We start from the raw sequence: 25820 nt of genomic DNA on the forward strand, positions 1-25820 counted from the left end.
GAAACATCCTCTCTGCATCCACCTTGTCAAGCCCGCTCATAATCTTATACGTTTCGATAAGATCACCTCTCGTTCTTCTGAATTCCAATGAGTAGAGGCCCAACCTATTCAACCTTTCCTCATAAGTCAACCCCCTCATCCCCGAGATCAACCTAGTGAACCTTCTCTGAACTGCCTCCACAGTTAGAAACATAGAAAATAGGTGCAGGAGTAGGCCATTCGGCCCTTCTAGCCTGCACCGCCATTCAATGAACATGCAACTTCAGTACCCCATTCCTGCTTTCTCACCATACCCCTTGATTCCCCTAGTAGTAAGGACTTCATCTAACTCCTTTTTGAATATATTTAGTGAATTGGCCTCAACAACTTTCTGTAGTAGAGAATTCCACAGGTTCACCACTCTCTGGGTGAAGAAATTCCTCCTCATCTCGGTCCTAAATGGCTTCCCCCTTATCCTTAGACTGTGTCCCCTGGTTCTGGACTTCCCCAACATTGGGAACATTCTTCCTGTATCTAACCTGTCTAACCCCGTCAGAATTTTAAACGTTTCTATGAGGTCCCCTCTCATTCTTCTGAACTCCAGTGAATACAAGCCCAGTTGATCCAGTCTTTCTTGATAGGTCAGTCCCGCCATCCTGGGAATCAGTCTGGTGAACCTTCGCTGCACTCCCTCAATAGCAAGAATGTCCTTCCTCAGGTTAGGAGACCAAAACTGTACACAATACTCCAGGTGTGGCCTCACCAAGGCCCTGTACAATTGTAGCAACACCTCCCTGCCCTTGTACTCAAATCCCCTCGCTATGAAGGCCAACATGCCATTTGCTTTCTTAACCGCCTGCTGTACCTGCATGCCAACCTTCAATGACTGATGTACCATGACACCCAGGTCTCTTTGCACCTCCCCTTTTCATAATCTGTCACCATTCAGATAATAGTCTGTCTCTCTGTTTTTACCACCAAAGTGGATAACCTCACATTTATCCACATTATACTTCATCTGCCATGCATTTGCCCACTCACCTAACCTATCCAAGTCGCTCTGCAGCCTCATAGCATCCTCCTTGCAGCTCACACTGCCACCCAACTTAGTGTCATCCGCAAATTTGGAGATACTACATTTAATCCCCTCGTCTAAATCATTAATGTACAGTGTAAACAGCTGGGGCCCCAGCACAGAACCTTGCGGTACCCCCACTAGTCACTGCCTGCCATTCTGAAAAGTCCCCATTTACTCCTACTCTTTGCTTCCTGTCTGACAACCAGTTCTCAATCCATGTCAGCACACTACCCCCAATCCCATGTGCTTTAACTTTGCACATTAATCTCTTGTGTGGGACCTTGTCGAAAGCCTTCTGAAAGTCCAAATATACCACATCAACTAGTTCTCCCTTGTCCACTCTACTGGAAACATCCTCAAAAAATTCCAGAAGATTTGTCAAGCATGATTTCCCTTTCACAAATCCATGCTGACTTGGACCTATCATGTCACCTCTTTCCAAATGCACTATGACATCCTTAATAATTGATTCCATCATTTTACCCACTACCGATGTCAGGCTGACCGGTCTGTAATTCCCTGTTTTCTCTCTCCCTCCTTTTTTAAAAAGTGGGGTTACATTGGCTACCCTCCACTCCATAGGAACTGATCCAGAGTCAATGGAATGTTGGAAAATGACTGTCAATGCATCCACTATTTCCAAGGCCACCTCCTTAAGTACTCTGGGATGCAGTCCATCAGGCCCTGGGGATTTATCGGCCTTCAATCCCATCAATTTCCCCAACACAATTTCCCGACTAATAAGGATTTCCCTCAGTTCCTCCTCCTTACTAGACCCCCCGACCCCTTTTATATCCGGAAGGTTGTTTGTGTCCTCCTCAGTGAATACCGAACCAAAGTACTTGTTCAATTGGTCCGCCATTTCTTTGTTCCCCGTTATGACTTCCCCTGATTCTGACTGCAAGGGACCTACGTTTGTCTTTACTAACCTTTTTCTCTTTACATATGTATAGAAACTTTTGCAATCCGTCTTAATGTTCCCTGCAAGCTTCTTCTCGTACTCCATTTTCCCTGCCCTAATCAAACCCTTTGTCCTCCTCTGCTGAGTTCTAAATTTCTCCCAGTCCCCGGGTTCGCTGCTATTTCTGGCCAATTTGTATGCCACTTCCTTGGCTTTAATGCTATCCCTGATTTCCCTTGATAGCCACGGTTGAGCCACCTTCCCTTTTTTATTTTTACGACAGACAGGAATGTACAATTGTTGTAGTTCATCCATGCGGTCTCTAAATGTCTGCCATTGCCCATCCACAGTCAACCCCTTCAGTATCATTCGCCAATCTATCCTAGCCAATTCACGCCTCATACCTTCAAAGTTACCCTTCTTTAAGTTCTGGACCATGGTCTCTGAATTAACTATTTCATTCTCCATCCTAATGCAGAATTCCACCATATTATGGTCACTCTTCCCCAAGGGGCCTCGCACAACGAGATTGCTAATTAATCCTCTCTCATTACACAACACCCAGTCTAAGATGGCCTCCCCTCTAGTTGGTTCCTCGACATATTGGTCTAAAAAACCATCCCTTATGCACTCCAGGAAATCCTCCTCTACCGTATTGCTTCCAGTTTGGTTAACCCAATCTATGTGCATATTAAAGTCACCCATTATAACTGCTGCACCTTTATTGCACGCAACCCTAATTTCATGTTTGATGCCCTCCCCAACATCACTACTACTGTTTGGAGGTCTGTACACAACTCCCACTAACGTTTTTTGTCCTTTGGTATTCTGCAGCTCTACCCATATAGATTCCACATCATCCAAGCTAATGTCCTTCCGAACTATTGCTTTAATTAAGTATATCCTTTCGTAAATATGGAAACCAAAACTGCACGCAGTATTCCCATGTGTGGCCTTACCAATGCCCTGTATAACTAGCAAGACGTCCATGCTTTTATACTCCATCCCCTTTGCAATAAAGGCCAAGATTCCATTGGCCTTCCTGATCACTTGCTGTACCTGCATACTATCCTTTTGTGTTTCATGCACAAGTACCCCCAGGTCCCGCTGTACTGCAGCACTTGCCAATCTTTCTCCATTTAAATAATAACTTGCTCTTTGATTTTTTTTCTCCAAAGTGCATGACCTCACATTCCAACATTATACTCCATCTGCCAAATTCTTGCCCACTCACTTAGCTTCTTTACTGCAGCCTCTTTATGTTCTCACACATTACCCTTCCTTCCATCTTTGTATCGTCAGCAAACTTGGCTACGTTACACTCGGTCCCCTCTTCCAAGTCGTTAATATATAGATTGTAAATAGTTGGGGTCTCAGCACTGATCCCTGCGGCACCCCACTCGTTACTGATTGCCAACCAGAGAATGAACCATTTATCCCAACTTTCTGTTTGTCAGCCAATCTTCTATCCATGCCAATTTATTACCCCAGCACCATGCATTTTTATGTTGTGCAGTAACCTTTTGAGTGGCACCTTGTCAAATGCCTTCTGGAAGTCCAAATACATCACATCCACTGGTTCCCCTTTATCCACCCTGTTTGTTACATCCGCAAAGAACTCCAGCAAATTTGTCAAACGTGACTTCCCCTTCATCAATCCATGCTGACTTTGTGTGACCAAATTTTGCTTTTCCAATTGTCCTGTTACTGCTTTAATAATGGACACCAACATTTTCCCAACCACAGATGTTAGACTAACTGGTCTATAGTTTTCTGCTTTTTGTTTGCCTCCTTTTTTGAATAGGGACGTTACATTTGCAGTTTTCCAATCTGCTGGGACCTCCCCAGAATCCAGGGAATTTTGGTAAATTACAACCAATGCATCCACTATCCCTGCCGCTACTTCTCTTAAAACCCTAGGACCCCAGGTCCAGGGAATTTATCTGCCTTTTGTCCCATTATCTTACTGAGCACCGTCTCCTTAGTCATTGTGATTGTGTTAAGTTCCTCCCCCCCACCCCATAGCCCCTTGACTATTCACTGTTGGAATATTGTTAGTGTCCTCTACCGTAAAAACTGACACAAAATACTTGTTTAGAGTTTCTGCCATCTCCATGTTCCCCATTACTAATTCCCCGGTCTCGACCTCGAAGAGGCAAACATTAACTTTAGCCACTCTCTTTTTATATACCTGTGGAAACTCTTATTATCTGTTTTTATATTTCAAGCTACTTTACTTTCATAGTCTATCTTCCCTTTCTTAATCATTTTTTTTAGTCATTCTTTGCTGGCTTTTAAAAGCTTCCCAATCTTCTGTCCTCCCACTAGTTTTGGCTACTTTGTATGCCCTTGTTTTTAATTGGATACCATCCTTTATTTCTTTAGTTAGCCACGGATGGCTTTTCTCTTGCACCCTTTCCTCCTTATTGGAATATATTTTTCTTGAGAGTTGTGAAATGTCTCTTTAAATGTACACCACTGTTCATCAACCATCCCACACTTCAACCTGTTTGTTGTTGATAAATAAAACAATTTCAATTTATATAATGTCTTCAACACAAGAAAACATCCTCGGCTATTCACAGATAAGTGTATGGAAAAACAGTCGCAGAATCAAAAACAGGAAGCTTAGGAGGGGTGATCAGAAGCTTGGTTGAAGAATGGACTTGACAGGATAGGGGATGTGTAGCAGAGTTTTGGACAAGTTTGAGTCCATGGAGATGAGAGCAGTGAGGAGAGTGCTGGAGTAGTTAAGTAAGCGGCTGAGATGGGGCTGGAAATAATCAGCCTTGGTGATGGATGGAATGCGGGATTTGAAGCTCAACTCAGAATCGAACAGGATGCCAAAGCTGCCAATAGTCTGGTTCAACCCAAGAGTATGACACAAAAGGGGAATGGGACCAGTAGCAAGGGAATGTGCTCTAGTCTTTCCAATGTTCAGTTGAAGAAAGTTAAGATGCATCAAAAGCAGTTTGACAACAGCGATGGATGGGTTGGAAGAGTTGTTGGAGAGGTTGAGCTGGGTATTACTGATACTAAAAATATAGACGCTGACCCTTGGTTTCTGTATGATGTTGTTGAGCGGCAGTAAAATAAAGAACTTGTAGAACCTTTCACCTCAGGATGTCAAAGTGCTTTACGCCAAGGAATTAATTTTGAAGTGTCGTCACAAATTGAATGTGCTCAGAAGACAGATTATCTCGATTTAATGTCTCATTCAAAAGAAGGCATTTTTGACAGTGCAGCACTCCCTCAGTATTGAACTGGTCAGTCTAGATTATGCACTCAAGCATACAGTGGGGCTTGAACCCACGACCTTCTGACTGAGGTGAGTGTGCTACCACTGAGCCAATGTAAATGAGAAAGAGGAGGGGCCATTGCCAGATTTTTGGACGATTGGCGGTGACCGTGAATGAATAGGAAGGGAAGCAATTGCTAGTGATGCTTTGGCTGTGTTCAACTCAGTGCAATTGGAAACCATGCAATGCCAGGCCCATGTAGCTAGACAACAGAGAGCAGCATAGTCGACTGATGACCCATTGATGAATGATGAAAGTGGTGGGGTTGAAAAAGATAGGGGAACATGGGATATAAGGAAGTGGTCAGATGTAGCTTACTAGTGATTGAGTGCTGCAGAAAGGCCATGCATGATGATGGGATTGAAGGGGTGGATGTCGATACGGGTGGCAGAGTTTATGCAAGGATGAGAATGAGAGACAATGGGAATATATCCAATTTGGGGGAGAACTGACTCAACAAGTTGAGGTCAAGATTGAAATTGCTGCCTATAAGGAGCCATTTGCTACAGACACCAAGGAAAGGGAAGGGCAATGTTTTGGGGATGAAGTTAGCGTGGCCTGGTGGGGTGTAGACGATGACTATAGGAGGAAACAGCCAGGGCTATAAATAGAGCTGGAACATCATGGGCGAATGAGGGTACGGGGCCCAGAAGAGCTGAGGGCACAGGGGCAACATGGGCCAGCCCACACTGCGATGTGTGCACACTAGGTCCATTCACTAGAGCAGGTTTCCAGTTGTCCTGGTTAACTCTTGCCACTGGATAAAGGCCTAGCTCTGTCGAGCCCGTGTGGTGGCTGATGTGCAACGGTCACCACACATTAAAAAAAAATCCACGCACAGGCATCTTCCACCCCCTCAACTGGAGTTCAGGACTGGAACATCGGGTTCTTCATTGAAACATCTATGAGCTCTCCTGGAAGCAAGTCATCCTCGTTCGAGGGACCGCCTAGGATGATGATGATGATGACTGTTTTCCCAGTCCACTTAAGCCAACTCTGCCCTCATACCTTCATAGTCTCTTTTATTTCAGCTTTGATGCAGTGAGAATGTTTCCACGTGGGGAAGAGCATAATTAGAGGCCATCAATATAAGACATCAAGAAATCCAACAGGGAATTCAGAAGAAACTTCTTTACCAAGGGTGGTGAGAATGTGGAACTCGCTACCACGGAGTGGTTGAAGCGAATAGTATCAATGCATTTAAAAGCTGTTTAGACAAGCATATGTGGGAGAATGGAATAGAGGGTTCTGCTGATAAAGGTGGCTGAGGAAAGACAGGAGGAGGCCCGAGTGGAGCATAAGCACCGACATGGACTGGTTGGGCCGAATGGCCTGATTCTGTGCTGTATATCCGATGTAATATTTCTCCTGGACTCTCTTGATCACCATTTTAAATGTTTCCCACTGCTGTTCTATTTCTTTGTCAGTAAATTTTCCACTTTATTTTCCCTAGTTTCATTATCGTCACCTTAAAATCAACTTTTTTCCGATTTATTACTTTGGTCTTTGTCTTCTCAATCTTTATCTTAAACATTATATTATCGTTATTGTCTAGACGTTCCCCTATGCTTACTTATCTCTTATCCTGGTTCAGTTCACAAGAACACAAGAAATAGGAGTAGGTGTAAGCCATTTGACCCCTTGAGCCTGCTGCCCCATTTAAAACCGAGGTGAGGAGGAATTTCTTCTCGGGGTTGTAAATCTGTGGAATTTGCTGCCTCAGAGAGCTGTGGAAGCTGGGACATTGAATAAATTTAAGACCGAGATAGACAGTTTCTTAACCGATAAGGGATTAAGGGGTTATGGGGAACGGGCGGGGAAGTGGACCTGAGTCCATGACCGGATCAGCCATGATCGTATTAAATGGTGGAGCAGGCTCAAGGGGCCGTATGGCCTATTTCTTATGTGCCCTTATAGAAAAAGATGGGAATAACAATTCTAAAATCCCATGGATGTCTCGGGACTTACAGGGGAGGATAAAGAAAAAAAGGGAAGCGTATGTCATATACCGATAGCTAAATACTGTAGAATCTCTGGAGGAATATAGAATATTCAGAAATAACATTAAAAAGGATATTCGGAATGCTAAGAGAGAGCATGAAAAATTATTGGCAAGTAAAATTAAGAAAAATGCAACGATGTTCTATAAATATATTAAGAGAAAGAGGATAACTAAAGAATAGGTCGGGCATATTCGAGACCATGAGGGTAATTTGTGTGTGGGGGCAGAAGATGTGGGTACGGTTCTTAATGAATATTTTGCGTCTGTTTTCACAAAGGAAAGGGGCAATGCAGATACTGCTATCGAGGAGGAGTGTGAAATTCTGGATGAAATAAACAGTGAGAGAGAGGAGGTATTAAGGGGTTTAGCAGCTTTGAAAGTGGATAAGTCCCCAGGCCCAGATGCATCCGAGGCTGTTGAATGAAGCAAAAGAGGAAATAGCAGAGGCCTTGACCATCATTTGCCAGTCCTCTTTGGATTTGGGCATGGTGCTGGAGGATTGGAGGACTGCTAATGTAGTACCCTTGTTGAAGAAGGGACAAAGGGATATGCCGAGTAATTACAGACCTGTCAGCCTAACCTCAGTGGTGGGAAAATTATTGGAAAAAATCCTGAAGGACAGGATAAATCTACATTTAGAAAAGCAAGGATTAATCAGGGACCGTCAGCACGGATTTGTTAAGGGAAGATCATGTTTGACTAACCTGAATGAATTTTCCGAGGAGGTAACCAGGAGGCTCGATGAGGGTAAGTGCGTACGACGTAGTGTATATGGACTTTACCAAAGCTTCTGATAAGGTCCCGCATGGCAGACTGGTCACGTAAGTAAAAGCCCATGGGATCCAGGGTGAAGTGGCAGATTGGATCTAAAATTAGCTTAGAGACAGGAAGCAAAGGTTGATGGATGTTTTGTGACTGGAACGATGTTTCCAGTGGGGTTCTGCAGGGCTCAGTACTGGGTCCCTTGCTTTTTGTGGTATACATCAATGATCTAGATTTGAATATAGGGAGTATGACTAAGAAATTTGCAGATGACACTAAAATTGGCTGTTTGGTTGATGATGAAGAGGAAAGTCATGGACTGCAGGAAGATATCAATCTACTGGTCAGGTGGGCAGAGCAGTGGCAAATGGAATTTAATTCAGAGAAGTGTGAGGTGATGCACTTTGGGAGGGCTAATAAGGAAAGGGTATACACATTAAGCGGTAGGCCACTTAATAGTGTAGGTGAACAAAGGGACCTTGGCATGCTTGTCCACAGATCCCTGAAAGTAGCAGGCCAGGTAGATAATGTGGTTAATAATGCATGCGGAATGCTTGCCTTCATTGGCCGAGGCATAGAATACAAGAGCAGGGAGGTTATGCTTAAATTGTATAATACTCTGGTTAGGCCACAGCTGGAATATTGCGTGCAATTCTGGTTGCCATATTATCATCATAGGCGGTCCCTCGAACGAGGTTGATTTGCTTCCATGAGAGTTCACAGATGTTTCAATGAAGGACCCGATCTTCCAGTCCTGAACTCCAGTTGAGGGGGTGGAAGATGCCTGTGCATGAATTTTTTTAACGTGTTGTGACCGTTGCACATCAGCCACCACACAGGCTTGACAGAGCTAGGCCTTTATCCAGTGGCAAGGGTTAACCAGGACGACTGGAGACCTGCTCTGCTGCACGGACCGAGTGTGCACACAGCGCATTGTAGACTGGCCCGTGCTGCCCTTGGGCGTTTGGCTCTTCTGGGCCCCGTACCCTCATTCGCCACACCCCTGCCACGATGTTCCAGGGCCCGACGCTCCAGCTCTATTTATAGCCCCGAACTGCGGTGGTGGTGTTACACAGCTCGGGGCGGCCCGCAATGTCGTATTACAGGAAGGATGTGATTGCACTAGAGAGGGTGCAGAGGAGATTTACTAGGATGCTGCCTCGAATGGAGAATCTTAATTATGAGGACAGATTGGATAGGCTGGGTTTGTTCTCCTTGGAACAGAGGAGGTTGAGAGGAGACCTCATTGAGGTGTATAAAATGTTGAGGGGCCTGGATATAGTGGATAGCAAAGGCCTATTTCCTTTGGTGGAGAGGTCAATTACGAGGGGGCATAGTTTCAAAGTGTTTGGTGGAAGGTTTAGAGGGGATCTGAGGGGCAGCTTCTTCACGCAGAGGGTTGTGGGGGTCTGGAACTCACTGCCTGAAAGGGTGGTAGAGGCAGAAACTCTCACCACATTTAAAAGGTGCTTGGATGGGCACTTGAAGTGCTGTGACCTGCAGGGTTACGGACCTAGAGCTGATAAGTGGGATTAGACTGGATAACCTCTTGGCTGGCGTAGATACGATGGTAAGTACATCATGGAATCTAATACGGCCAGAGTGATGATCTGGGCTAGTTTCGATCGCCTGGATGGGTTGGAGAGGAATTTTCCCAGATTTTTTCCCCCAATTGGCCTGGGTTTTTAACTTTTTTTGCCCCTCCCAGGAGATTGCATGGCTCTGGTTGGGGTGGACTGTAAAATCTTCCGATACATGGGGTATCGCAGTTGTGTGGGGTGGACTGGTTGGGCTGGGTGCTCTTTACCTTTCTGCCACTGTTCATTGGTTTGTATGTAACCTTCAGGGCTGCTGACCGAGGGCCGTGCGGCTGTTTGTCGGCTGGCACGGACACGGTGGGCCGGAATGGCCTCCTGCGCTGTAGATATGTGTTTCTATGTTAATCTGGATAGGGTGTGAATGGCAGAGTAATGACCAGCTGCCATTAGAGACAGGGAAAAAAAATATGATGGGGGTGGGAGGAGTCAAAGATGGGCAGAGGTTACGCTCTGAAATTGTTGAACTCTATGTTGAGCCCAGAAGGCTGTAAAGTGCCTAAATGAAAGATGAGGTGCTGTTCCTCAAGCTTGCGTTGAGCTTCGTTGGAACAGTGTAGGAGGCCGAGGACGGAGAGGTCAGAGTGGGAGTGGAATGGAGAATCAAAGTTACAGGCGACCGGAAGCTCAGGGTCACACTTAAAGACTGAACGGAGGTTCTCCGCAAAGCGGTCACCCAATCTACGCTTGGTCTCCCCAATGTAGAGGAGACCAAATCATGAGCAGCAAATACATTATACTGAATTGAAAGGAGCACAAGTAAATTGCTGTTTCACCCGCAAGGAGTGTTTGGGGCCCTGGATAGTGGGAAGGAGGGGGTAAAAGGGCAGGTGATGCATCTCCTGCGCTTGAGCGGGAAGGTGCCGTGGGAAGGGGAGTGGGTGCTGGGGTTGACTGCGGAATGGACCAGGGTGTCGAGGAGGGAGTGGTCCTTTCGGAACGCTGGGAGGGGAGGGAAGATGTGAATGGTGGATGGATCACGCTGGAGGTGGCGGAAATGACAGAGGGTGATCCATTGAGTGTGAAGCTGGTGGGGTGAAAGGTGAGGACAAGGGGAACTCTGTCGTGGTTCTGAGAGGGAGGGGAAGGGGTGAGAACAGAGGCGCAGGAAATAGAACGGACATGGTCAAGGCCACGGCGGAGGAGAATCCTCGGTTGAGGAAAATGGAAGACATGACCGAGGCACTAGTGTGAAAGGTGGCATCGTCAGAGCAGATACGACGGAGACGGAGAAACTGTGAGAATGGAATGGAGTACTTGCAGGATGCGGGGTGGGAGGAAGTGTAGTCCAGGGAGCTGTTGGGAGTCAGTGGGCTTATAGTGGATACTGGATCGAAAGTCTATCCCCAGGAATGGAGTCACAGAAGTCGAGGAAGGGAAGAGTCGGAGATGGACCATGTGAAGGTGAGGGAAGGGTGGAAATTGAATGCAAAGTGAATGAAATTTTCAAGTTCAGGGCGAGAGCAGGAAACGGCACTGATACAGTCATCAATGTACCGGGAAAAGAGGTGAGGGAAGGGACCCGAGTCGGACTGGAACAAAGAATGTTCCACATATCCCACGAAAAGGCAGGCATAGCTGGATCCCATGTGGGTTCCAATACCAACACCTTTAATTTGGAGGGAGTGAGTGGAGTTAAAGGAGAAGTTGTTCAATGTGAGAACAAGTTCAGCCAGGTGGAGGAGGGTGGGGACTGGTTGGGCCTCTGCTCGAGGAAGAAGCGGAGCACCCTCAGGCCATCCTAATGTGGGATGGAAGTGTAGAGGGATTGGATGTCCATGGTGAAAAGAAGACGGTTGGGGCCTGGAAACTGTTAGTGACGGAGGGCGTCGGAGGAGTCGCGGATGCAGGTGGGAGGAGAGTGGACAAGGGAGAAAAAATAGAGTCGAGATAGGAAGAAATAAGTTCTGTGGGGCAAGAACAGGCTGAAACAATGGGTCTACCGGGGCAGTCCGGTTTGTGGATCTTGGAAAGAAGGTAGAAGCGGGATGTGCGGGTTGGGGAACTATGAAGTTGGTGGCTGTGGAGGGAAGATCTCCAGAGGAGATGAGGGTCTGGGAAATGATGGCTTGATGTTCAGTGGTGGGGTCATGATCCAGGGGGAGGTAGGAGGAGGTGGCAGATACTAAATTAAACACGAGAAGGGAAACAGAAATGTTCTTCTTTCTTCCTCCACTTCCTTTCCTTGGGTAGTCTGTAGTATACCCTTTATTAGTGTGATCGATCCCTTATCTTTTATTTCATTCCATATGGATTAATGCCATTGTTACCGCTAACGAGTACAGCTACCCTACCCTCTCCCTTCCCTATCCTTTCTGATTGTTATAACCTAGTTGCCAGTCCTGTTCTTTATGTAGCCATGTTTCAGTTAATCCGGCTGCATCTGGTCCCTCACTACGGTTTATTGCCATAGGTCTGTGCATATGGCTGTGCAGGCAATTTAATTTGCCTTTAGTAGTTCCATTTACTTTATTTTTAATAGTCCTTTTATTGTGTTTTGTGACTGTTGTTTCCCTGACCATTTGTTACCTTGTCTGACCTTTACTCTAATACACATTTCAGTCAGATGGGAACAGGACTCCAAGCTGACCCACTGAATTCCTCCCTCCTTCTGTTTGGGGACTCTGGTCGGATCAGGGATTGTGCCCTCTGGGGACATTAGTCTGATCAGGGATTGTACCCTCTGTCTGGGGACACTGGTTTGATCGGGGATTGTACCCTCTGTCTGGGGACACTAGTCTGATCAGGGATTGTACCCTCTGTCTGGGGACACTGGTCCGATCGGGCATTGTACCCTCTGTCTGGGGACACGAGTCTGATCAGGGACTGTACCCTCTGTCTGGGGACACTGGTCTGATCGGGGATTGTGCCCTCTGTCTGGGGACTGTGGTCTGATCGGGGATTGTGCCCACTGTCTGGGGATTGTGCCCACTGTCTGGGGACTGTGGTCTGATTGGGGATTGTGCCCTCTGTCTGGGGACACTGGTCTGATCGGGGGTTGTGCCCTCAGTCTGGGGACTGTGGTCTGATCGGGGATTGTGCCCTCTGTCTGGGGACACTGGTCCGATCGGGCATTGTACCCTCTGTCTGGGGACACTGGTCTGATCGGGGATTGTACCCTCTGTCTGGGGACAGTAGTCTGATCAGGGATTGTACCCTCTGTCTGGGGACACTAGTCTGATCGGGGATTGTGCCCTCTGTCTGGGGACTGTGGTCTGATCGGGGATTGTGCCCTCTGTCTGGGGACTGTGGTCTGATCGGGAATTGTGCCCTGTCTGGGGACACAGATCTGATCAGGGGTTGTGCCCTCTGTCTGGGGACACTGGTCTGATCGGGGGTTGTGCCCTCTGTCTGGGGACACTGGTCTGATCGGGGATTGTGCCCTCTGTCTGGGGACTGTGGTCTGATCGGGGATTGTGCCCTTTGTCTGGGGACACTGGTCTGATCGGGGGTTGTGCCCTCTGTCTGGGGACACTGGTCTGATCGGGGATTGTGCCCTCTGTCTGGGGATACTAGTCAGATCGGGGATTGTGCCCTCTGTCTGGGGACACTGGTCTGATCGGGGATTGTGCCCTCTGTCTGGGGACTGTGGTCTGATCGGGGGTTGTGCCCTCTGTCTGGGGACGCTGGTCTGATCGGGGGTTGTGCCCTCTGTCTGGGGACACTGGTCTGATCGGGGATTGTGCCCTCTGTCTGGGGACACTGGTCTGATCGGGGATTGTGCCCTCTGGGGACACTGGTCTGATCGGGGATTGTGCCCTCTGTCTGGGGACACTGGTCTGATCGGGGATTGTGCCCTCTGTCTGGGGACACTGGTCTGATCGGGGGTTGTGCCCTCTGTCTGGGGACACTGGTCTGATCGGGGATTGTGCCCTCTGTCTGGGGACACTGGTCTGATGGTCGGGGATTCTCCTGTTGGAGAATGAATGAGAAATTGAGGGTCGGCAAGTACGGAAGCAGAAATCCCCAACCATTGTGCCACACTAACACTGCCCTTCCCACTCCGCCTCCTTACATCTGACTGAAATCCTTCAGCTGACACTCTGGGTCTTCCTGGTCTGTAGTTCTGTTACATTTAGCATGCTTTTAAAAGCTGGATTGCATGTCTTTTTCTATTGGAGATAGGAAGTATTGTGATGGTGCATTAATGCCATTGTGTTGCAATGTAGGGCGACCTGTAATTCATCCACAGCTTTCACATCTCTTGATACCAAGGTGGCAAATGTGACCATCCCATAGACAAGCAGGAAGGCAATTCCCAGTGCAGGTCCCTTTGCTTTGCGCGCACACACCCGTGACCCGGGGGAGGACCGGGCTACCTACACTCCTGATGGTATCGCACGAACCGGGCAGTGAACTAAAGGGATACGGGTCTCGAGTACAGAATAAGTCACGGCACAATTTGAAATTCAAAGCTTTCTGCCTCTGAATAAAGGTTTAAAGTGCAAATTTTAAACAATGGTGAAACCAAGCTTTATTATCTGGTTGTAAAATAGTTGCTTTAAATGTGCTCTTTATAGATGGGCTCCAAGGAGACCTGACTGAGCGTTCCACAGGGCCTCGCAGAGGTGCTGGGCGAGGGCACAGAGGGAAACGAAGAGCTCTGAACTCAAAAGATGAGTCCGATGACGCCATGTCCACATCTTCTCAAGGAAGAGATGAAACAAGTTGCAGTTCCCATGTGAGTAAATTATGGAACAATATCTGAAAACGCATTTTCATTTATTTTTCTTTTTTACCCCTCCCTCCCTTCCCCCCCGAGACCCCATTTTCTCCTCTAAATTATTTCAAACTGATTTATGTTCTAAATAAGAAAAAAGACTTGCATTTATATAGCGCCTTTCACGATCACGGGATGTCTCAAAGCGCTTTACAGCCAATGAAGTACTTTTTTAGTGCACCGGCGTATCAGCTTAGATTTTCTGTGCTCAAGTTCCTGAAGTGGGACTTGAACCCACCACCTTCTAACTCAGCCGAGAGTGCTACCCACTGAGTCACAGCTGACACTATAATGAGGGGTGATCTTATGTTCCTGAAATCTTTGTCGCTTTCTGGTAGTTGCATTTTATACACATTCCTTCAAAAGATGTATTGAATGTAAAATCAGAGTATAGTGAAATCTAAGCATAAAATCTCACTTTCCAACTCTCGGTCCACAGCCCTGTCGGTTACGGCACTTCAGGTGCACATCCAGGTATTTTTAAAATATGGTGAGGGTTTCTGCCTCTACCACCCTTTCAGGCAGTGAGTTCCAGACCCCCACCACCCTCTGGGTGAAGACATTTTCCCTCAAATTCCCTCTAAACCTTCGACCAATTACTTTAAATCTATGCCCCCTGGTTGTTGACCCCTCTGCTAAGGGAAATAGGTCCTTCCTATCCACTCGATCGAGGCCCCTCATAATTTTATACACCTCATTAAGGTCTCTCCTCAGCTTTCTCTGTTCCAAAGAAAACAACCCCAGCCTATCCAATCTTTCCTCATAGCTAAAATTCTCCAATCCCAGCAACATCCTCGTAAATCTCTTCTGTACCCTCTCCAGTGCAATCACATCTTTCCTGTAATGCGGTGACCAGGACTGCACACAATACTCTAGCTGTGGTCTAACTCGTGTTTTATACAGTTCAGGTATAACCTCCCTGCTCTTGTATTCTATGTCTCAGGTAATAAAGGCACGTATTCTGTATGCTGCCTTAACCCCCTTATCGACCTGGCCTGCTACCTTCAGGGATCTATGGACATGCAATCCAAGGTCCCTTTGTTCCTCTACACTTCTCAGGGACCTACCGTTTAATGTGTATTCCTTTTCCTTGTTAGCCCTCCCCAAATTACCTCACGCTTCTCTGGATTGAATTCCATTTGCCAGTGTTCTGCCCACCTGACCAGTTGATTGTTATCTTCCTGCAGTCTACAGCTTTCTTCTTCATTATCAACCACACAGCCAATTTTTGTATCGTTTGCAAACGTCTTAATCACATTCACGTCTAAATCATTGATACAGGTGCAACGTCCCGAATCCGGAACCCTCGGGACCGAAGCCATTCCGGATTCCACTTTTTTCCGGACTTTGGAACGTCTTTCTGACGTTACGAATCTGGAAACACCCGAGCCCAGGTTCGGGTATTTCCGGATTTTGGAACGTCAGAAAGTGGGGGTGGCGTGCTCGCCGAAGAGCTGTTCAGGCCGCCGGCCCTGTCGGTGAGGTCGTTGGGTGGGGCCCCGCCGTCAAGGAGTTATTTGGACGGCCCTGCCGACGAGGTGTTGGTCAGGCAGGGCCCCATCGAAGAGCTGGTCGGGCGGCCCCGTCACGGAAGAGGTGTTCGGGCGGACCAGCGACGAGACACCGAGGTAAGGGCAGCAGCGGTGAGGCCCGAGGTCGGGCAGCGGCGAGGGGCAGTGAGGTGAGGTCGGGCAACAGTGAGACCTCAGTCGGCGGGTCAGGATAGCCCTGCCACCAATCGGTCCAGATTCCGGAACTCCAGATTTTGGACGATGCACTTGTATATACCACAAAAAGCAAGGGACCCTGAGTACTGAGCCCTGCGGAAACTCACTGAAAACAGCCTTCTAGTCACAAAAATACCCATTAACCATTACCCTTTGCTTCCTGCCTCTGAGCCAATTTTGGATCCAACTTGCCACTTTCCCCTGGAATCCCATGGGCTTTTACTTTCGTGACCAGTCTGCCAAGTGGGACTTTATCAAAAACCTCGCTAAAATCCATATATACTACATCAAACGCACTGCCCTCACTTTCGAAATGAAGATTTATCCTGTGTCTCAGAATTTTTTCCAATAATTTTCCCACCACCGAGCTTAGGCTGATTGGCCTGTAATTACTCGGTCTATCCCTTTCTCCCTTTTTTAAACAAGGGTATAAAGTTTGCAGTCCTCCAGCACCACACCTGTAGCCAGAAGGAATTTCCTCTTTCGCTTCTCTTAACAGCATGGGATACGTTTCATCCGGGCCTGGGGATTTAATCCCTTTCAAAACTGCTAAACCCCTTAATACTTCCCCTCTCACTGTTTATTTTATCTAATATTTCACACTCCTCCTCCCTGTTTGCAATGTCTACATCGTCCCTCTCTTTTGTGAAAAAAGACAACAAGTATTCATTAAGAACCATACCCACGTCTTCCGCCTCCACACACATTACCTTTATGGTCCGTATCAGACACCTCTGCATGTTCGACACTCGAGGGTTTCTGCAATATTATGCCCTCAGTATCTGTCATAAGCCACCCGTTTTTTCTTTATCCTACCCTGCATGCTCCATTGTATGTCATGCCAGTCAATCTCCCATAGCATGGCATTGTCAAAGCCAAGTCTAGTCTTCAGACTGGATTTTAGAGTGCAGGATGTAATAGGGCCAGAGCGCGCAGAAGCAGTTCCATCTACAGTTTAAAGCCATACATTATGTTTATTTTTGTTTCCTATTATAAATTCTGATATCCACGTTTCTAATGTGATGCACCTCTGTAAAAGTGTTGCGCTGTAATTTCACCCTCCTGCCAGTGATGGTGCTAATGGACGGAGCAGTTAATTACAGTCTGACAAGTTCAAAGACCATTTCCATTACAACAGGCCTACAAATGTACGAAGGAAAATTACTGGCCTGACTTTTGGTTGCTGTTTCCCACCATCCTGCCGCTCCAGGTTGTGCCTCCCTTATCTTATCTTCAATTTTATCTTTTTCTTTTGCGTTGGGTGTAATGGAACCAACCTGGTTCACCTCGCTCTCGCCCTTAAACCCGTCACTTGCCTCATACTGCCCGCTCTTCTCTTCCGCCCCCCCCGCCCTGCGCTCTTCTCTCCCCCTCCCCCGCGCTCTTCTCTTCTCCCCCCCCCCCCGTGCTCAGCTCTTTCTCCCCCCCGCGCTCTTCTCTTCCCCCCCCCGCGCTCTTCTCTTCCCCCCCCCGCGCTCTTCTCTTCCCCCCCCCCGCGCTCTTCTCTTCCCCCCCCCCGCGCTCTTCTCTTCCCCCCCCGCGCTCTTCTCTTCCCCCCCCCGCGCTCTTCTCTTCCCCCCCCCGCGCTCTTCTCTTCCCCCCCCCGCGCTCTTCTCTTCCCCCCCCCGCGCTCTTCTCTTCCCCCCCCCGCGCTCTTCTCTTCCCCCCCCGCGCTCTTCTCTTCCCCCCCCGCGCTCTTCTCTTCCCCCCCCGCGCTCTTCTCTTCCCCCCCCGCGCTCTTCTCTTCCCCCCCCGCGCTCTTCTCTTCCCCCCCCGCGCTCTTCTCTTCCCCCCCCGCGCTCTTCTCTTCCCCCCCCGCGCTCTTCTCTTCCCCCCCCGCGCTCTTCTCTTCCCCCCCCGCGCTCTTCTCTTCCCCCCCCGCGCTCTTCTCTTCCCCCCCCGCGCTCTTCTCTTCCCCCCCCGCGCTCTTCTCTTCCCCCCCCGCGCTCTTCTCTTCCCCCCCCGCGCTCTTCTCTTCCCCCCCCGCGCTCTTCTCTTCCCCCCCCGCGCTCTTCTCTTCCCCCCCCGCGCTCTTCTCTTCCCCCCCCGCGCTCTTCTCTTCCCCCCCCGCGCTCTTCTCTTCCCCCCCCGCGCTCTTCTCTTCCCCCCCCGCGCTCTTCTCTTCCCCCCCCGCGCTCTTCTCTTCCCCCCCCGCGCTCTTCTCTTCCCCCCCCGCGCTCTTCTCTTCCCCCCCCGCGCTCTTCTCTTCCCCCCCCGCGCTCTTCTCTTCCCCCCCCGCGCTCTTCTCTTCCCCCCCCGCGCTCTTCTCTTCCCCCCCCGCGCTCTTCTCTTCCCCCCCCGCGCTCTTCTCTTCCCCCCCCGCGCTCTTCTCTTCCCCCCCCGCGCTCTTCTCTTCCCCCCCCGCGCTCTTCTCTTCCCCCCCCGCGCTCTTCTCTTCCCCCCCGCGCTCTTCTCTTCCCCCCCGCGCTCTTCTCTTCCCCCCCCGCGCTCTTCTCTTCCCCCCCCGCGCTCTTCTCTTCCCCCCCCGCGCTCTTCTCTTCCCCCCCCGCGCTCTTCTCTTCCCCCCCCGCGCTCTTCTCTTCCCCCCCCGCGCTCTTCTCTTCCCCCCCCGCGCTCTTCTCTTCCCCCCCCGCGCTCTTCTCTTCCCCCCCCGCGCTCTTCTCTTCCCCCCCCGCGCTCTTCTCTTCCCCCCCCGCGCTCTTCTCTTCCCCCCCCGCGCTCTTCTCTTCCCCCCCCGCGCTCTTCTCTTCCCCCCCCGCGCTCTTCTCTTCCCCCCCCGCGCTCTTCTCTTCCCCCCCCGCGCTCTTCTCTTCCCCCCCCGCGCTCTTCTCTTCCCCCCCCGCGCTCTTCTCTTCCCCCCCCGCGCTCTTCTCTTCCCCCCCCGCGCTCTTCTCTTCCCCCCCCGCGCTCTTCTCTTCCCCCCCCGCGCTCTTCTCTTCCCCCCCCGCGCTCTTCTCTTCCCCCCCCGCGCTCTTCTCTTCCCCCCCCGCGCTCTTCTCTTCCCCCCCCGCGCTCTTCTCTTCCCCCCCCGCGCTCTTCTCTTCCCCCCCCGCGCTCTTCTCTTCCCCCCCCGCGCTCTTCTCTTCCCCCCCCGCGCTCTTCTCTTCCCCCCCCGCGCTCTTCTCTTCCCCCCCCGCGCTCTTCTCTTCCCCCCCCGCGCTCTTCTCTTCCCCCCCCGCGCTCTTCTCTTCCCCCCCCGCGCTCTTCTCTTCCCCCCCCGCGCTCTTCTCTTCCCCCCCCGCGCTCTTCTCTTCCCCCCCCGCGCTCTTCTCTTCCCCCCCCGCGCTCTTCTCTTCCCCCCCCGCGCTCTTCTCTTCCCCCCCCGCGCTCTTCTCTTCCCCCCCCGCGCTCTTCTCTTCCCCCCCCGCGCTCTTCTCTTCCCCCCCCGCGCTCTTCTCTTCCCCCCCCGCGCTCTTCTCTTCCCCCCCCGCGCTCTTCTCTTCCCCCCCCGCGCTCTTCTCTTCCCCCCCGCGCTCTTCTCTTCCCCCCCCGCGCTCTTCTCTTCCCCCCCCGCGCTCTTCTCTTCCCCCCCCGCGCTCTTCTCTTCCCCCCCCGCGCTCTTCTCTTCCCCCCCCGCGCTCTTCTCTTCCCCCCCCGCGCTCTTCTCTTCCCCCCCCGCGCTCTTCTCTTCCCCCCCCGCGCTCTTCTCTTCCCCCCCCGCGCTCTTCTCTTCCCCCCCCGCGCTCTTCTCTTCCCCCCCCGCGCTCTTCTCTTCCCCCCCCGCGCTCTTCTCTTCCCCCCCCGCGCTCTTCTCTTCCCCCCCCGCGCTCTTCTCTTCCCCCCCCGCGCTCTTCTCTTCCCCCCCCGCGCTCTTCTCTTCCCCCCCCGCGCTCTTCTCTTCCCCCCCCGCGCTCTTCTCTTCCCCCCCCGCGCTCTTCTCTTCCCCCCCCGCGCTCTTCTCTTCCCCCCCCGCGCTCTTCTCTTCCCCCCCCGCGCTCTTCTCTTCCCCCCCCGCGCTCTTCTCTTCCCCCCCCGCGCTCTTCTCTTCCCCCCCCGCGCTCTTCTCTTCCCCCCCCGCGCTCTTCTCTTCCCCCCCGCGCTCTTCTCTTCCCCCCCCGCGCTCTTCTCTTCCCCCCCCGCGCTCTTCTCTTCCCCCCCCGCGCTCTTCTCTTCCCCCCCCGCGCTCTTCTCTTCCCCCCCCGCGCTCTTCTCTTCCCCCCCGCGCTCTTCTCTTCCCCCCCGCGCTCTTCTCTTCCCCCCCCGCGCTCTTCTCTTCCCCCCCCGCGCTCTTCTCTGCGCTCTTCTCTTCCCCCCCCCGCGCTTCTCTTCCCCCCCCCGCGCTCTTCTCTTCGCCCCCCCGCGCTCTTCTCTTCCCCCCCCGCGCTTTCTCTTCCCCCCCCCGCGCTCTTCTCTTCCCCCCCCGCGCTCTTCTCTTCCCCCCCCGCGCTCTTCTCTTCCCCCCCCGCGCTCTTCTCTTCCCCCCCCGCGCTCTTCTCTTCCCCCCCCGCGCTCTCTCCCCCCCGCGCTCTTCTCTCCCCCCGCGCTCTTCTCTTCCCCCCCCGCGCTCTTCTCTTCCCCCCCGCGCTCTTCTCTTCCCCCCCGCGCTCTTCTCTTCCCCCCCCGCGCTCTTCTCTTCCCCCCCCGCGCTCTTCTCTTCCCCCCCCCCGCGCTCTTCTCTTCCCCCCCCCCCCGCGCTCTTCTCTTTTTCCCCCCCCCCCCCCGCGCTCTTCTCTTTCTCCCCCCCCCCCCCCCGCGCTCTTCTCTTCCCCCCCCCCCCCCCGCGCTCTTCTCTTTCCCCCCCCCCCCCCGCGCTCTTCTCTTTCCCCCCCCCCCCCCCGCGCTCTTCTCTTTCCCCCCCCCCCCCCCCCCCCGCGCTCTTCTCTTTCCCCCCCCCCCCCCGCGCTCTTCTCTTTTCCCCCCCCCCCCCGCGCTCTTCTCTTTCCCCCCCCCCCCCCCCGCGCTCTTCTCTTCCCCCCCCCCCCCCCCCCCCCCGCGCTCTTCTCTTTTCCCCCCCCCCCCGCGCTCTTCTCTTTCCCCCCCCCCCCCCCCCGCGCTCTTCTCTTTTCCCCCCCCCCCCCCCGCGCTCTTCTCTTTCCCTTCCCCCTGCCCCAGCCCTGCTGTCTCCAAGACTGCGAGCAATCGATTTTTGGGTGCTAAGGGAATCAAAGGAGTTAAGGTAAAAGTTCAGTCATCTTATTGAATGGCGGAGCAGACTCGAGGTGCCGAATGGCCTACTCCTAAGGAAAAAAGAAATCATCATAGGCAGTCCCTTGGAATCGGGGAAGACTTGCTTCCATTCCCAATGTGAGTTCTTTGGTGGCTGAACAGTCCGATACGAGAGCCACAGACCCTGTTACAGGTGGGACAGACATTCGTCGAGGAAGGGGTCGGTTGGGGCTGGTTTGCCGCGCGCTCCTTCCGCTTCCTGTGTCTGGCCTCTTCGCGCTCCTTCCGCTTCCTGCGTCTGGCCTCTTCATGCTCCTTGCGTGAGACTCAGCTCAAAACCCTCCCGGATGGACTTTCTCCACCTCGGGCGGTCTGCAGCCAGGGTCTCTCAGATGTCAGTGATGATGTTGCACTTTACCAGGGAGGCTTTGAGGGTGTCCTTATAAAGTTTCCGCTGTCCTCGTTTACCATGAAGGAGCTCTGCATAAAACATTTGCTTAGGGAGTCTCGTATCTGGCATGCGAACTATGTGGCCTGCCCACCGAAGCTGATCGAGTGTGGTCAGTGCTTCAATTCTGGGGATGTTAGCTTGGACGAGGACACTGATGTTGTGCGCCTGTCCTCCCAGGGGATTTGCAGGATCGTTGGTGATATATCTCCAGCGACTTGAGGTGCCTTCTGTACATCGTCCATGCCTCAGATCCATACAGGAGGGCGGGTATTACTACAGCCCTGTAGACCATGAGTTTGGTGGTAGATTTGAGGGCCTGGTCTTCAAACACTCTCTTCCGCAGGTGGCCGAAGGCTGCACTGGCGCACTGGAGGCGATGCTGAATCTCCGCATCAATGTCTGCCTTTTTTGATAAAAGGCTCCCGAGATATGGGAAATGGTCCACGTTGTCCAGGGCCGCGCCGTGGATCTTGATGATTAGAGAGCAGTGCTGAGTGGCAGTGACAGGCTGGTGGAGGGCCTTTGTCATACGGATGTTAAGCGTAAGACCCATGCTTTCATACATTGACTACACCCTGGAGTACAGACGCAGGCATCGTCCGCATACTGCAGCTCAGTGACAGAGGTTAGGGTGATTTTGGATCAGGCCTGGAGGCGGCGTAGGTTAAATAGCTTCCCACTGGTTCTGTAGTTTAATTCCACTCCAGCGGGGAGCTTGTTGATTGTGAGGTGGAGCATGGTGGCGAGGAAGATTGAGAAGAGGGTTGGAGCAATAACGCAGCCCTGTTTGACCCGATCTGGACGTGGATTGGGTCTGTAATGGGTCCATTGGTAAGGATCATGGCCTGCATGTCATCGTGAAGCAGGCGAAGGATGTTGACAAACTTTTGGGGGCATCTGAAACAGAGGAGGATGCTCTATGGACCCTCACTGTTGACAGTGTCAAAAGGCCTTTGTAAGATCAAAAAAGGCCATGTATAAGGGCTGGCGCTGCTGCCTGCATTTTTCCTGCAACTGTTGTGCTGCAAAGATCATGTCTTTTGTGCCCCGTAGGGGATGAAATCCGCATTGTGATTCCCTGAGGAGCTCCTTGGCCACAGGGAGAAGACGATTGAGGAGAATTCGAGTGACAACTTGCCCAGTGGCTGATGGGGAGATTCCCTGTAGTTGCCGCAGTTGGACTTGTCCCCCTTTTTAAAAATGGTCACAATCACTGCATCTCTCAAATCTCCCGGCATGCTCTCTTCCCTCCAGATGAGAGAGATGAGGTCATGTATCCATGCCAACAGTGCCTCTCCGCCATATTTTAGCGCCTCAGCAGGGATTCCATCCTCACCCATAGCCTTGTTATTCTTGAGCTGTTTTATGGCTTTGCCAACCTCGTGCAATGTTGGAGTTTCACTGAGTTGGTGGCGGGTGGCATGCTGCGGGATGGAATTGAGAACGGTCGAGTCAAAGGCAGAATCTCGATGAATCTTCACAGTGCCCCTTCCATCGGGCCCTGACAGCCTCGGTATCCTTGATGAGTGTTTCCCCGTTCTTGGCCAGGAGTGGGATGGGGCTTTGGGAGTTTGGACCGTAGGTGGCCTTGACTGCAGTGAAGAATCCTCGCATATCATGGCTGTCGGCCATTTGTATCTCCTGTGCTTTCTCCATCTACCACCTGTTCTTTCGGTCCCGAGTTTTTTGTTGGACCTGAGCCTTGAGCTGTCTGTGATGTTGTTTTGCAGCTCCCGAGTTGGGCTGTTGCTTGAGGCTCAGAAATGCTTTGCGCTTGCGACCTATTAGTTCTTCGATCTCCTGATCATTTTCATCAAACCAGTCCTGATATTTTCTGGTTGAGTGACCAAGTGTCTCTTCACAGGCACTGGTTATAGAGCCTGGAGGGCAGACCAAGCGCTGTGGGGATTCAGCATCTCAGGGTCATCAAGGCACACCAGATTGGCGCTGACTGTAAAGGGCTTTCTTAGCTGGGTCTCTAAGTGCCCCAGAATTAACTTTTTTGCAGAAGTGCTTCTGCTGTCTCCTCTGCTTTGGGGCAATGTTAATGTTGATAATGTATCGGATTCGGCGGTGGTCTGTCCTGCAGTCATCAGCTCCTGTCATAGCGCGGGTGGTGCACAAAACCCTGGATGATGACATAGTCAAGCAGGTGCCAGTGTTTGGAGCGAAGGTGTTGCTACGATGCCTTGTATTTGTCCCTCTGGCAGAACAGAGTGTTGGTAATGAGCTCATGTTCTAGACATTTTGTCAAGAGTCGGGTACCGCTGGAATTTGCATTCCATAACCCCTCTCTGCCAATCACGCCTCCCCAGAGGGCTGTGTCTTTGCCAAACCTGGCATTTAAAATCACCCAGGAGGATCAATTTGTCACCTGTGGAGACACCGGACAGGGATTTCTCGAGGTTGGAATAAAATCCCTCTTTAGCCTCATCCGTTGCATCGACTGTAGGGGTGTACACACTGATGACTGTGGCACATTGGTTCTGCGATAAGGTAATACGGAGAATCATGAGGCGTTCGTTGACCCCACAGGGGGGAGTCTTTGAGGCGGTCGACCAGCTCATTCTTGACGGCAAAGCCATGAAGGCGGCGTCCTGCCTCTGGTTTCCCTTTCCAGAAGAAGGTGTAACCTCCACCATGTTCCTTCAACTGGCCTTCCCCAGCCTGCCGGGTCTCACTTTGGGCGGCGATGTCAATGTCAAAACGTCTGAGTTCCCGGGCAACTATGGCCGCTGCACACCGGCAACCACACGGGCTCAGCTGAACAAGGTCTTGGTCCGGTGGCAAGGGGGTCCAAGACAACTGGAGACGAGGCACAGCTCGATAAGTCTAATTGCCTACGGTGAAGTGTTAGCCGCAAGCTCGGCGCCGGGTAGCGCCGTTGATGGAATATGGCCCGAGGCTAGGTTGGGGGGCAAGCATTAGGAAGGTGACTTTCAAAGTTATTTTGAAAGTTGATAAAGATTCCCAATTTATTTCAAAAGTTTCTAAGAGTTAAAACGTTTTAAGAAGTTTCTGAGAGTTGTTAAAAATCTAAGATGTAAATCAATAATAGATTATAAAAGATTCCCAATTTAAAATGATTCTAAAAGTTGTTAAGTCAAAGATGTAAGTTAATAATAGATGTTTAAAAGTATTTCGGTTGAGAGTCTAAAATGTAAGTTTTAAGAGTTCTCCCAAATTGTTTAAATTTAAAAGTTGGCTAAAAGTTAAAAAAATTAATAAGAAATAGGAGCAGGAGTAGGCCATCTAGCACTTTCTCACAATATCCTGATATTTCTTGATTCTCTTAGTGCCGAAAAATCTATCGCTCTCAGCCTTGAATATACTTGGACTGAACCTCCACAGCTCTCTGGGGCAGAGAATTCCAAAGATTCATCACCCTCTGAGTGAATCTCCATCCTAAACGGCAGACCTCTTATCCTGAGATTGTGACCCCTGGTTCTAGACTCTCGAGCCCAGGGAAACAGCCTCTCTGCATCTACCCTGTCGAGCCCTCTTAAGAATTTTATTTTTTCAGTAGATCACACCTCATTCATCTAAACTTCAGAGAATATACTCAAACTCTCCTCACAGCTCAGCCCTCTTATCCGCGGAATCAGTGAAGTGAGCCTTTGTTGCACTCCCTCTCAGGCAAGTATATCCTTCCTTCGGTAAGGAGACCAAAATTCTTCTACTCGTTCTTACGTTCTTAAAATGGTAGTTAAAGTATTTTGTGAATTGTCGGAAGCCACTAGCCACATCGCACAGACTGAGCAGTTCACGTGGGCCTTTTCCATTATAAAAACACACAGGAATTTCTAATGGGCAATGCTGTCATGCAAAGTGTAACCGAAATATGACACCAGGAAGGAGAGTAGCAAGAACAGGAAGTGCCCACAAGCATGTATTATTGATCTAGGCATAGAATGTTGTAATGTCTGATGCCGTCTGAACCCCATGTTGCAATTAGTTCAGCAATAAATCAAATGTTTTCTTCCCTTTATGCTGTTGCAGACAATTCTTGCCTTTGATTTTATTTTGTATGTTCATTTACCTTTGCAGAGGGAGCACTCTCCTCACTGCAGCAGTCCCACGATCACAGGGCCAAAGTGCGGATTCTGTCATGCTGGTGACGAAGAAAATGAGACCAGAGGGAAACTTCACACGTCAAACGCGAAAAAGGTTGCAGCACATTACAAATGCATGGTAAGGCGGATGCACGGTGTTGGAAACACTTCGGGGGATAGGCACTGC

General features: G+C 50.9%; 1 protein-coding gene across 4 annotated transcripts in view; it reads left to right on the forward strand.

Annotated features, from left to right (window-relative positions):
- The window catches only part of phf6 (PHD finger protein 6), a 121189-nt gene that overhangs the window by 59043 nt on the left and 36326 nt on the right, over positions 1–25820 (forward strand). For all 4 annotated transcript variants that reach the window (XM_070882930.1, XM_070882933.1, XM_070882932.1 and 1 more), the window contains exons 6-7: positions 14137–14297; positions 25629–25772. In XM_070882930.1, the coding sequence (XP_070739031.1) occupies positions 14137–14297; positions 25629–25772 (305 nt within the window). The remainder of the gene's footprint in view (positions 1–14136; positions 14298–25628; positions 25773–25820) is intronic.

Source organism: Pristiophorus japonicus, chromosome 6, assembly GCF_044704955.1.
Source record: "Pristiophorus japonicus isolate sPriJap1 chromosome 6, sPriJap1.hap1, whole genome shotgun sequence".
In the NCBI taxonomy this organism is placed as follows: Eukaryota; Metazoa; Chordata; class Chondrichthyes; family Pristiophoridae; genus Pristiophorus; species Pristiophorus japonicus.